This window comes from Myxocyprinus asiaticus, chromosome 41 (assembly GCF_019703515.2).
Source record: "Myxocyprinus asiaticus isolate MX2 ecotype Aquarium Trade chromosome 41, UBuf_Myxa_2, whole genome shotgun sequence".
NCBI classification, from domain to species: Eukaryota; Metazoa; Chordata; class Actinopteri; order Cypriniformes; family Catostomidae; genus Myxocyprinus; species Myxocyprinus asiaticus.
The window spans coordinates 24396450-24410771 of NC_059384.1; the positions used below are offsets into that span (position 1 = coordinate 24396450).

General features: G+C 37.0%; 1 protein-coding gene across 5 annotated transcripts in view; it reads left to right on the forward strand.

Annotated features, from left to right (window-relative positions):
- The first annotated feature begins 314 nt into the window (after positions 1 to 314).
- LOC127431760 (dnaJ homolog subfamily C member 13-like) overlaps positions 315 to 14322 on the forward strand; it is an 80274-nt gene continuing 66266 nt past the window's right edge. For all 5 annotated transcript variants that reach the window (XM_051682291.1, XM_051682288.1, XM_051682289.1 and 2 more), the window contains exons 1-2: positions 315 to 477; positions 11734 to 11814. In XM_051682291.1, the coding sequence (XP_051538251.1) occupies positions 11747 to 11814 (68 nt within the window). In that variant the 5' untranslated portion in view covers positions 315 to 477; positions 11734 to 11746. The remainder of the gene's footprint in view (positions 478 to 11733; positions 11815 to 14322) is intronic.

Sequence of the window (14322 nt, forward strand, 5' to 3'; positions counted from 1 at the left end):
ATTAGAGACACTTCAATTATAATGAAACCACCTGTTCCCTTGTCTTGGTGTTGGTGTATTTTCATCAAACAAGGGACATTTGTTGACAAAAATCAATTTCCCAGTAATTTGCACATCCCTTGCAATCCTTAAATAAAGCATACCGAATGTGTCAAAACACACACCAACCCCTGTTATTACCTCCATAGACATATATATGTCTATGATTACCTCCGCTAGTCCCTCCACTAGTCCAAGTACTTTACTTCCTGCCTAACCAATCAGCTGACAGACACATGAGAATCGACTCTTGCGCATGCGCAGTGCCGCAATGGTGGCAGAAGGAAGATGGCGGCGTCCTGAGATTTCTTCCAGAGGGAAGCGCAGTCGGCCAGTTTAGGCATCAGTTTGGGATCTCTGAGCTGTAGCAGCCGCGCATAAAGGAGGGTAGTGGGGCCGAGGGACAGCAACCAGTCGCGTCTGATATCCTAGATCCAGGTAAAACATAAAGACGAGAGGCATTCCGCTGCACTGCATTGAATACGCTGGAGCTCTTGTGTGATATGAGGCCAGTGGCGTCTGACAACGTCCAGTTACTTTAATATACAACACTTACATATAAATACCATACTAAACATAGTTGACACCAAAATACCATACTTATAATGGTCAAAACATCATAAATCAATATGAGACTTGTTTCAAATTGTCTAAGAAGCTTTCAGAATATGTCTGATTTTTTAATTTCTTGTGAACTTTTTTCAAGAAGGTTGTGTTTGTTTAAATTAACATGTAAATGCGTTAGGTATCATGAACAAACAATAAACCATATTTTCACCGCATTTATTAATCTTGGTTAATGTAAATGAAAATGCAAATGTTCATTGTTAGTTTATTTTATAATAATGCATTAGCTAATGTTACTGTAAACAACTTATAATGTTAAAATGTATTAGTGCATGTTGCAATTAACACTAACTAAGATTAAGAAGTGATGTTAAAGTATTGTTCAATGTTAGTTCATATTAACTAATGTTAACCAATACAACCTTTTTGTAAAGTTTTACCAAACATTTTTTTCTTCTGATGACAGGTGGCGATTACCAACAATAACTAATTATTGGTTGAAACTATGGTTACCTTGGTAGCTTTTGTAAAGATTGCTATAGTTATGATTATGGTTTGCATATTAACAGCAGCACAATGTGTCAGTGTCTTTACAAAGTACAATTGATGACTGACATGGATTTCATTAGAATATATTGCCTATTGTCTGAGCTTTGAGTCTTTCCACATAATGGAAACTCAAATTGAACTGATTTTTCAGCCGTTTCACCATAAATCTGAGAACAAGTTCAACCAAGATGATGTGAAGGCACTTTTGCTCTTCTACACTCTCTTGTGCTATTTGTCGAATCTTGGCTCATATTAATAAACTTAAGTAAATTCTGTCAAATTTGGGAAAATGTGCATGTTTTTTTCTGCATATCTGACATTTTGAAAGGAAGTGGCATATCACAGAGCCCCATCCTTACTGGTTCCTAACTGTCAGGATTTCCTGCTCCAATTTCTCATGATCATAAAATGTTTTAATGCCCTTTAGCGTTGTGCTACCACATGTTTTACCGCGCACCCTGTGCACCAGTTTTGCGTTTTGTTGCCTAAGTCTGCTAGCTCTTCAGTTACCTTTCTGTACATACTTAGGCTAAATATGGACACATTACTGGGTTCAAAAAGTGCTTGTTTTTATTATGTTATTATTAAGGAACTGAGCATTTTGCAGTTGCTTTAAATCTATTGCTAGCTTTCTTCGTGTTTGCCTGGGTATTTACTCAATGGGTTTCTGATCATCCAAAATGTGGTGTTTTGTCATCAGTTTGTTTTAATTTGGGAAATTGGAAGAAAACGTGACTGCACTCTTTAGTTCCCAGGGTTGATTTAATCAGAGTTAGCATTTTCTTTTTTTGAGGCTTTGGGTTTTGACATGGGCACTGAGTCACGTGACTCTCATCCTCTATGAAGTTGAACACTAGACTGTCAAAATGAGAGCGTCTGGACAGCACGCCTGATAAAAATGAACAAAACATGCATGGCGAGAAATAGATTAAAGCTAGGAGACTTCCTGCTGGACTAATTAATTTGTAACCTCCATAATTTGTGCTGAAGTTTTATTTATTTTTTTTTTCCTTAAATGCTACACAACAGGCATTGTAATTATCTAGCCTAGCATGGTTTGCTTTACTTCAAAATGCATTGTTGTATTGTCAAACATTTACCTTGGTAAACAGATTTCTGCCAAAATACCACAGTTTCTACAGTAAAATCCTAATAAATTAATAAGGGATTTACTTTAAACAGTATAGGAAGCTTGTACATGGGGGTGGTATTTTTGTTTGATTTCACGAGTTATAAATGCATTTTCTTTCACTTTGCTGTGTGTGTCTGTCTGTGTATGCACTGACAGGAAAAGGTTGCTTGCAGTGTTGAGCAATTCTGTGATTTCAGTGTAATTGTCATGCACCATACATTCATGGCTGTCATTTAAAAAAAAAAAAAGTTTTCAGTAATAGTCGACAGATAAGGGATTTTCAAATGCAGATACCGAAATCTAGAAAGTAGGGTTGCTCCGATACCAACATTTTGGCTTCGGTACGATACCAGCCCTGGTACCTCGGTTTCGATACTAAATCAATAATTCGGCAACAAATAAATAGCCTCAGATTACTGATGAAGTCACACAGAAAAGGACTTGATTAAAAAAAACTCAAGTCTTGCAGTTACAAATTCTGTTTTCCATTAAAATTTTTCTTCATTCCATGTTTTGATTTATTAAATATTATCATCAAAACAGTGTTTAATCAAATGAATACATAAAGCTTTAATCAAATAAAACTTGAATTTTTAAACAGAACTTTTATTTTGACGGACATTTGAGTTCCTCCTGTGTGGTAGGGTTTAATAAGGTCCGCATTCTAAATGAAATGCTAAAATACTTGCGAGCTGAGATCTCAGATCAGCACCGGAGGTGTTCGTGTGAGTGTTCACAGCCGCTCATACACTGAACAAACCGCATTATGTGCATCACGGGCAATCTGTTTTTGTATGTGTGTGTGAAGTGTGACAGAGAGCAGAGGCACCTCTCGTTCATTCTGAAGCGTGCAGCATGTGTAGACTGCATATTATTTAATTAAATTACATCCTTCGGCTGTTTAATGATTAATTTCGGCCATATCAAGATTTGAAGTTGATCATCTAAAAAATTTCACACCCCGTAAAATTTTGCTAATAGTGCTAATACACTGTAGTATGGTACCGAAATTATCAACAAGATGATACCATTTAAAATGTTTTGGTATCGCAATATACAGTGTATAACGTGCAACCCTATTAGAGAGCAGGATGGTTGATTGCCGATATAGGTTAAATGCGGATAAACATAATACAGTTTAACAGCAGCAAATTAAATGTACACAAAATATCTAAAGTGAAACAAACACTTACTTTATGGAATATTTCCTCAAATTTGCATAAACCTGAAAAGAAAGAGCCTTGAAAACAGAAAGTGTTGACTATCCACTGACAAATCTATTGGTAGGTTTTATTTTTACAGGCCGTTTTATGTTAGGGAAAACATGCTACAGGCGCAGGAGTGCGCAGTCCGTAAAAAGTCTGGGAAAATTACTGTCATGACCAATTCGCATGGGATTAAAATGACTGAGAAGCTCTGGAAATTATTACATTACCCCACGTCCCCATATAAAATTAATCCCATCTGAATAGGGCTTTAGACCTAGACAGAAGATAGGGATCAGGTCCACATGTTTGACGCCTCAACAAAAGAAACCTACAGGCACGTCTGCTTCATGGACATGCTATTAAGAAAAGCCAAGGGGAATCAGATATACGTGTTTAGACGTAAGTCAGATGTCCACATATCAGGTGTGTATCTGATTTAAAACCACAATTGGAAATGGCTCAGATCAGATGCAAAACATTCCTATTTGGTACGGATATTTCTGTTTACACTTGTGTAACACTATCCGATCTGTGTCAGATGTGAGTAAAAAATCAGATTTCTTTTGACAGTGTAAATACAGCCAAATAGATTCGGTACATTTGCTGCTTTTGTGGTAGACTAGAGAAATTGTTTTGATTACATTTCTGTGTTGCCTGGGTGCAGAAAGAGAAGATTGTTTGTGTTTTGCTGAACTCTCCTGAGATTGTGCATTTTAAAAACTGCTTCTATTGATCCATGCTAAGAGCTGTTAAGATTGATCACATGACATCATCCTGGAATCGTCGCTGCTTTTTTTTTTTTAACCTATAAATGTGCTGTAAGTGATTTTTATTTTTTATGGAATGCTTCAGTATGCAGAAAATGTTCCTTCTCCCTGAAAGGAATCACTAAAATAAGTGTTCTAGATCTCACCAGTTTCTGTGACAGCAATGTATTGTCTAAAGAGCAAACAAAAATGTGACCGCCACAGGCACATTCTTTCATCAGCCAATCAGAAGACTTTGATATGCTTTCTGTTTTCATAGTGTGGTAGTTGCAGCGGATCGTTCAGGTTTAATGCCATATTCATATTCATAACAATTGTCAGCCGAGGATGCTGTTTTTTCTATAGTTGTGTTTGACAACTGTGAGAGGACACACTGCTGCTCTACTGTTCAGTGTCGGTCTCAACACTATCTTTGGAGGGCGGGTTTTGAAAAGAGAGGGCGTGTCTAATTCAATGGCTCAGTCTCCTGGAAGTTCCAGAATGGCTAAAATAGCTTACAGCACCATTAAGCTATTAATGCATTACATTCCAATCCTGTAATTCCATTAGACTAGTGCACAACACTGTAGACTACCAAGATTGCACATTTTCATAAGGGAAGTTTTGGACAGATTGGTGAACCATCTCCAGGTGATAGCTATTGATGTAGGCCTACTGCTTGAAGTCTTAAAAGTGATTAGCCTAATTGCATTCACTTTGGCTTGTTTTGTTATTTTGTGATTGTTAAGTCCAAAGTATGCCTCGGTCAGACGTGAACGCTAGGCATCTGTGTATAGGATGCTTGACACAAATTTCGTCATCAGCAGAGTGCTCGAGCACTGAATGAATTTGACAGGCTAGCATTCAACTGTATGCAGACTCGAAGCGTTCACATCAAAACCAAAGTATACTTTACATGGAACAATTCTGATCTTTCAGTCCAGTTCTGAGTCCTATATAGCAATGGATGATACAGCAGACCACCATGATCTGGCACACTCTGCCAGGGCTGTACAGCATCAATCTACCACTGTGATCCAGACATGGGAATCATCTCTTTAACTTGCAGAAACTGCGCTTGACTAGATCACACATATGAATATATGCCAGGTTACAATGCTAATCTCCATCATTTCATTATCTTCATCATTTGATGAATTAATGCGAAATGGTACACAAATTTACACAAACTTCTCTTAAAATTCAATTTACTGCATAATTAATTGCCGCATAACATTGCTGAGCCTAGACCCGACCAATTGAAGCAACCCCAGATCATAACACTGCCTCCAGAGGCTTGTACAGTGGGCACTATGCATGACGGGTGCATCGCTTCATGCGCTTCACTTCTTAACCTGATGAGCCCATCGCTTTGGTATAGGGTAAATCTGGATTTATCAGTCCACATTACCTTTTTCCATTGCTCCACAGTCCAATCTTCTTGTTTTCTTTGCTTGATGCAGGCCAGTAATTTGCCCCTTCTGAATAGGGCTGAAGCGATTAGTCGACATTATCGACAACGTCGACAATAAAAAATTGTCAACAAAAACTGTCATTGTCAAATAGTCGTTTGATCTCATTTAACGTAACATGAGATCACATTAAACTCTGATGATGCGTGAGAGCAGCACTGCAGTTCGTGTCTGACTGAGGAGAGGAAGAAACAGCTCACAGTCCAGATGCACTCTAAACTTTCCAAACAGCTTCAGGCGATGTAGATCACAAAGTATGATATAATTATAATAAAAAAATACAAAATATGTAAATACAGAAGCAGTCTCGTTGTGGAATAAGTGGAGCTAGAGCTGCCGCTCCACTGAAGCAAAACTTGTGTCAAGTGTCTTTAAAGGAAACACCCCGGCGTTACATCTTAAATGCAGTTATATTTAATGCGTTATAGCTTTATTAAAGTTCAAATAATATGGAAGCAGATCATGTAAATAACTACAAACTCTGAAACTGTTATTTTTCTGAGCGGTCAGTAACTCTTCTATGAGTTGCGTGAAGTGTCCCGATCTGTGGGGGAGAGATTGAAACTTAATTAAAAAGAGAGAGTTTGTTTTTTTAAGAGTTAAAGATGGATTGAAGTGAACAGAAAGGTGAGAGAGATAGTCTTCGCCCCATTATACACTGCAACAAAATAAGTTTTTGATTTGTTTTTGTTTTGGTTTGTTTTCCAAAAATAATATCTAAAACTCATTTAAAACAATGTGCATTTTCTTTAGTAGCTATACTGCAGAAGAAAAATTGTTATCTGAGAATGTTGAATATAATAGTAAAAATACAAATATTTTAAAAGATCTAAAAATCCTTTAACAAAAGATGCATTCACCTGAGAAGCAGCATATAAGATATTTAGACTTGCTTTTAGAGAATAGATCTTGAATATAAGTATATATTGTCTTTACTGCACTCGCAGAAGTATAACCAAGTGAAAAAAATACACTTATATTTAAGATACATTCTCTTAAAGCAAGTCTAAATATCTTATATACTGGTTCTCAAGTAAATGTATCTTGTTTTAAGGATTTTTAGACAATTTTAAATGGAAAACAAGACGGTTAAGAGCTAACGATTAATTGTTTGCAATAATCGCCCAAATAATCGTTAGATTAATCGATTATCAAAATAATCGTTAGTTGCAGCCCTACTTCTGAAACACAGTAACATCTTTTCCATGACCACAGGATACGTCTTCCGACATGGTTAAGAAATGAGAAGCTACACACTGCATCAGTTAGGGTTAAAAGAATTGTTGCCAGCTGAAACATTAATCACTGCAGTAATGATCCAATCATAGGCTCTTACTGTTTTACTGTCTTGGCCAAGCAGTGTATATTGCCGGTAATTAGTAAAGCCTCAAAAAGTGTTTGGTGAATTTACCCCTGTGTCTTCTTGGGATGTGCAAAACTACATATTTTCAATATTAGCTAGTCAGTGTCAGTGCATTGTCTGGGCGACTAGTCCATCGAATTAGATTTAGAGTAGTTTTTACAGCTGTGGCTGACATGCTCTGTGATGAATGATTAGCTTACATAAGTCAGTGAGTTTCTGAGCTCCTGTAATGACCTTTTAGTTTTAAGCTGTGGAGCCGGAGAGGAGTGAAAGGAAGGAAGGAAGGATGGAGTCAGTCATTTTCAGCTCTGTTGCAGAATGCTGACAGAGTCATTCATGACCTCCTGTTTAACACGGTTCATGGATCTTACACCTCTCAGCACTCTTTGCGTTGCTTTCAGGTTACGCGTCACCTAGTCCTCTCTCTCTCCCCGCATTCTTTCTCTTGCTTTTTTGTGGCACTCTGAGTGAATCAGATTAGTCGTGTTCACACATACAGCCTTTTCCAGAAAATTACCTACAATTTCCAGTTTAGAGGTCATGTGTGAACACGACCCTTTTGAAAATACTGGTGAATTTATAAATTGATAAAACAGTATAGATATTTATCGAGAAAAAAAAATCCTCTATAGTGGTGATAAACTTTTGAAGAATTTTCTATAGTTAGCCTATGTTCTACACAGACAATTGGATCAGGTGCGTGTCGCTAAAAACGCAAGCGGTTCGGCAAAGTTAAACACAACAAATTAACTGAATCAGTCAGTAAATCAGCTGGTTAGTAAGTATTAGCTGGCTAGCAGTTACATATAGTGGATCATTTGGGAGACATCTATAGCCCTGCTGTCATGTAAATCAGTAATGAGGCTAGGTAGCCGGTAACTAGCACCTAGCTATCTGGCTAATATGATATCATGCTGTAGTGAACAAGACAGAACTGACGATGCAGTGCTATCGACTGAACACAATGCCAACTCTGTTGCTGTTTATTTATGTACTATTTAGTTAAACATTTTATCATGATCCATGGCTGTCACTTATGCTAATTTTTTGACAGATAAGAAAGTATTTCTTCTTCCTGTGATGTTTATTGGCCGTTGACAATCCAGCTTATGGTGCATTACTATGGAGTTACATGTGTGCCAGAATTCTGCAAAATATAATTTTGAGCACGCAATATATTTTGAGAGAACAAAAATGTTCTGTTTGTGCAAAATTATACTTTGTGCATGCAAGATTTAATTGAGCACACAACAATATTCTGCGTGCACAAGATGATATTTTGAGTGCATTAAAAGGTATTTTGTACACGTGTGAACTCAGTTTTGTAAAGCAATGTATCTTTTTGCAAATATGAATTCACTTTGATCAAACAAAAATCAATTTTGCACTTGAATAAAGTTTATTTGAATGTGAATTTGCACAGATTTCTGAAATGTATGTAACTCCACTGTTTTTTCCGTGTGCAAGGTCTCACTTGCTCTCTCCTACTACCCACTCTGTGTGCGCTCAAAGCTTTGACCGCTTGTTTGCACAAGTTCACACCATTATAATGTGCCAGAATTTCAGCCAATCAGAGATGAGGTGGTACATTTTGATTGGCTGACTAGACCACAGATCATACTGCTAATAAAAACAAGAAGAGGGGGAGGGGATAGTTTGTTTTCAAGAAAGTTAATGTGTATCACAGTATGACCACATGAAAACAGCTCTTTTGTTTATTTAACCTTAATGAAATATATTTTTTAGTCTGTACACTGCCAATAGGCTTACTAGTTAGTTAGCTAGCTAGCTATCTGGCTAGCTCTTTTAGTATGGTCCTCTTGGCTAGTATTTGGTTATCTAGGTTACCAAAATACAATTTATGTAGCTACTAGCTTGGCTCTGTTAGCTACCACTTTCATCTGAAATTATATTAATTTAATCTCTTCCATGTGTAAAACTCTTTTAGACTAACGTAATAGTGTAGTTTTGGGGGAACTTAATTTGACTTCTATCTATCCCAAAGGATATTCTGAGAGATCAGTTTATTAAAATAAATGTGACCAGATTACAGTCTACCATGGATCTGCAACAACTGAATCTTCATTTTGTTATTATTATATGAAATAATATTTTCTTTAATAAACATGTTATTTTGTCCACCTTCTTTACTGTGTCCTCTCCCATTTTTCGTCAGCCTTGTGCATTATAAATGTTATAGATATTATAAATATTACCTAAATTAACATATTCTATTCTTGATAATAAATTAGAAAAGTTGCTGGGTATCTTGAAACGTTCCGTATGCTGTTTTTATGAAGTTTATGCATTCTACCACAACCCTTCTGGCATAATGTATTAATGAAAAGGAAAAGAGGCTAATAATGTCTCCTGTCATAGTTTGGGGTAAATTAAATGTATTGTATATTGAACATCAATTGTTTGAGACTGTCAAAAGTTTTAAAAAATAGAAAGAACTCCTTAGCATTGCATGATCACAGGCTACTACAGTATATTTTGAAAAACTTAAACTACAGTAAGATATGCCTTACAGTATTCTTGGTATGTCTACAGTCTACGGGGTAAATATCTTTTGTAATGGTAACTGCATACAGTATATAAATTGTGTACTGAAATTGGAGCATTGTGCCTGTTTGCTCTTCTGCTACATTTAAACTGAGATGTTCATGGTTGCTGTAGCAACCTCAACTGGCCAATCACAGAGCGCTTGTAAGCCGCTTCTAATAACCAATCCTTACTTAGGAGGCGGGACTTGTCGGAATATGGCTGGAAAAGCAAACGAGTAGTCTAAAGTTCTGAGCGCACGCAGAGTGCATACGAGAAGAGAGAACGAGTGAGATCTTGCACATGCAAAAAAATGAATCTTTGCGAGAATATACATTGCATTACAAAACTGAGTTCAAACACGTACAAAACTTTTTGTGTGCTCAAAATATCATCTTGTGCACGAAAAACATTGTTGTGCACTCAAAATGTCATCTTGCGTGTGCAAAATTACTTTTTTGCACTCAAAATATTGACTTGCATGCTCAAAATATCTTTTGCAAGCTCTTAATAAAATTTTCCACACAGAATTTTGGCACATATATAACGCCTTACACTTATGGAGCTGGAGTATGAAGTGTCACAACAAGCAAGTCTTTCAATGGAGTCAAACGTCTGCTTAAGATTATGAAATTGGTGATTTTTCGAAAAGAGTTCACACAGCTTATGTAGGATTAAATCCTAAACAGAGTATAGTTTTTGAATTTCAAATTAAAAGGTAACTTACCCTGTGGAGTTTACTTGTAAGCAAACAAGTTATGTTTTCATTTATTCTTGAGGTCTAACAAACATGTGAAATGCATTTACTTCTCCATTAATGGTATGAAATGTATATTTTGAGAAATATCGATATTGAACGATATGAAAATAAATATTGTGATAATAATTTTGGCCATATCACCCAGCCCTAACCCTTTCTTATATTTGTCACAGTAAACTATAACAGAAGTTTTCATAGCAATTGTGGCAGTTGTTGCTGAAAAAGTTACCTTTTTAAATGTGTTTAAGCTGTTTTTATTTCATAACAAATACATAAGACTTACTTAACCACTGTAATTAGGAGCAACCCTTGGTCTTACCTGTGATTATGACATTACAAATGCCACTGTTAAACAATGGATGAATGATGGAAACATAAGGGCAAGTTCAATGTATAATAAAAGTCTTAAAACTTATGAAAATCATGTGTATTATTGTAATATATTTTCTGTTTTAATGATATTTGATATTAGAAAACAAACTGGCCTGGTTTGCGTTCAGATATTACTAAAGTCAAAATAATTCCTAAATCATAGAGTTTAAAAAACAATATCTGTTATGGAGTAGGAAACAAACATTTTCACTATAGAACTACAGTCCCAAATCAGTAGTTTTCACAATATTATAAGCCCTATAGAGATGAGGTGTTAAGTTAGTTTGATTTCCCACAGCACCCTGAAGTATGTTGAATTCAGAAGTTTCTGTATATTCAGAAATATACATTTTTCACTGTATACATTATTGGCTGTACAGTGTTCTCTCTTTTACATTTTATTTCTGTGTGAAACAACTCAAAGCCTACTTTTAAGTGTGGCTTACAATGTAGTTTCCATTATCTAAACTCATAAAAAGTTAATTGAACATCTGTGTTTTTGCTTGTATGAGAATTGCCCATAATGCGTCGCTCTTTTTCCATGGTCCCCATGGCTTCAGCCTGTTCCTCTCTGAAAACCTCGCCTGTCTCAAAAGCAAATATTTAAGTGAAGAGGCATTGAGTATGAGGTGTAGAATCTGTGTGCCCAGTGTGAAGTGTGCTGGTGTTGGTATTTTAGGAAGTGTTGGAAGTTCAGTGTCTTTGTTTGAGGGGTGTTTGCGGTCTGACTTGAGTTACCATGAGGCAGTGAAATATGCATGGTTAGGTTATGAGTGGTTAGGTCCTGCTCCTACTTGAGTAAAAAAGGTATAGCAGAAGTCTACAGTTCGACAGTCATCCTTTTGGTCAACTAATATAATTGGCTAAATTTATTTTCAAATTTCCTTTGTCATCTTTGTGAAGGAAGTAAATCAGTTGATGTCTGAGTTCATGTCTGTCCTCTTTTGAGTTATAGACTGTGTCCCTCTTCTCTTTTCCCAGGCCCTGTCTGAAGATGAATGTCCTCAAAGACAACAAAGACTTGGCTTGTTTCTACACAACCAAACACTCCTGGAGGGGGAAGTAAGTGCCTCATTCTACACCCTTTTCTCCATTACTATGATACATTTCATTCAGAGGGTACATGCTTATTGGATTTCACGACACTCTTTGTAACCATGTTTTCAGATCTCAGGCTTCAGTGAGATTTAACCTTGCATGAGTACAGGGGAAGCCTGACGTATACCGTGTGCTGATGATAAATCAACTCACAAACTATGAATTATTGATCCGTCAATGGAATTGCTTCAATCTATCTGCATAATGTTACCCCAGGCATTTTGAACTTGTATGCTCAATAAGCTCTACAGTTTGATGGCAGATAGCCTCAGCCTCTTACACTTAACCACGCAAAACCTACGGCTGTGTATTTCACACAAAAATGGCATGGGCTTTCTCAAAAAGCAAGCTCACATCTGTTTGGCTGGATTTATTCAATTTTGGAATTCCGCATGCACAGGTTTTTCTCAGTTTTCTGAAAACAGTCGTCTTTACAAAGGATACAGTCTCCTCTAGTCACTGATGTTTGAGGTTACAAGGTTTGTGGCATCACATCTTTGAAAGATACTCAAGAGCTTTGTATGAGACAGCAAGTAGACAAGATATTCTTAAAATCTCCAGATTTTAGACTTTCCAGCCCATAACATAATGTACAAAAGACCTAATGGTGGTTGGTCATTTTACATGTTGATCTAAGTGTCTTTTCCTGTCTAAGTGGGTGGTTCTTGGCCAGAATAAGCTATATTGTGGATCAGACTTCGTTGACAGTCCAAAGTCTGACCCCGCAAGTCTAGGTTGCTTATACTGGCCTTTTTTCTTCCTAAATATCAACTTAGATCACATTCTGTTACTCTCTCTTTTACTTCTGACACACTCTGGTGGTCATATACCCATCTTATTTCAATGATGTATGGATGGGGAATCCAGATATTTTGCAGCGTAATGAGCCAGCCCAGACTGTATTTTGTAAATGGAGGCCTGGCAAATCTTCACCGGGTGATTGCTTAAACAGGATGACATAAGAGGATCACTTTAATTGTGCATGCTGCAGTAAAGAGAGGGAGATTAACAGAGCTTGGTATCTCAGTGGAATTGTGCCAGTTTGTCAATAGGCCCCAAAATGAGTCAAGGTGAATACAGAATAAGAGGCTGTGTAACAGCTGAGCCCAATTGGACTCTTACCATAGTAACCATTATAGGGATGAGAGTGCACCATTTTGTAGCCCTGCAATTTCCAAAGCCCCACATTCCCTCAGATATAGAGCATGTGGACAGTGTATATGGCCAAATACCATGCTGGTTTATACACACAAGTGCATGATTAACTAAGAGTCCTGAGGTTTAGTGGTCAACAGCTGGAGAATGTTTGGGAATTACTGCTGTTTCCAGGTTAGGGTTTGACAGAGATCAATTCGTGATCCAAAGTTAAATGAATAGTTCACCTAAAAAAGAAACATAGAAGAGGCCCATATGAAACATGAGCTACATTCAAACATGGTACATCAAGATGCATCTTGCCAGGTTTGATGCCAAATGCCATTGGTTCTTGGAATGTCGAAACCACACCAAGTTTAATTATCCAGAAGTGCGAATGAGATTTGAAAGCTGAATGGTTTTTCAATAAATAGTTACTTTTTGTTCTGTCCTCACACAAAGCTATAATATGGCTTCAGAAAACTAGGGCATAGAGCGCATGAGTTGTATAAACTACTTTAGATAGAAAATAAGAAGAAAATAGTAGTTAAGAAGAGTTTTATTCTTAAGAATATTTCGTGAATCCGGCCTCAGATTTGCACTGTTTGTTTTATTGGTTCTGCAGCCAAGCCATTGTAGACGAGAGACGGAAGAGTGGTACAAGAACATACCTCCCTCCCAGTTAACAACAAATCATGTCTTTATTATAGTGTATAATAACAAGGAATGTAGAGAGGCTTTGGGAGTATGAGTGATCTCTGGAAATCGATAAGCATGAAATATGTTGCTTTATGAAGCATAGAGTTCTTTTGTAGATGAAACTGTACTTATTACTCAGAAAATGTGTATGGAGAGTTGCTCACATTGGGCCCCAAAGGCTAACTTTAATTACTTGTGATCTTTTTAAGCCATAACTCTAGGCCTGACTCATTAACCTGTAATCATTAGTCATGCCAAGCCAAATAAATAATGCCATGGGCAGAAAAAAGCAGGAATAGTTTACAAATGTGACTACAAAATATACTACTGTAATTTCCATCAGGTTCCTTGATATTTTGGTTATTGTTGTGGTATTTGTGAGAGAACTTGTATATTTCTTAATCATCTGATGTCCCTCACTAAGAGATTATTAGATTGACTAAAGAGCCTCTTAAGGTGTGTTCACACGTGGCAGGTTTGGTTCGATTAAAATGAACTCTGGTGCGATTATTATGTTAGTGCGGTTCATTTGAACAAGTGAGAACGCTGCCATCCGAACCTTGGTGCGCACCAAACAAGCGGACCGAGAACGCCGGAATAGTGGGTCTCGATCCGCTTCCAAACGAACTCTGGTGCGGT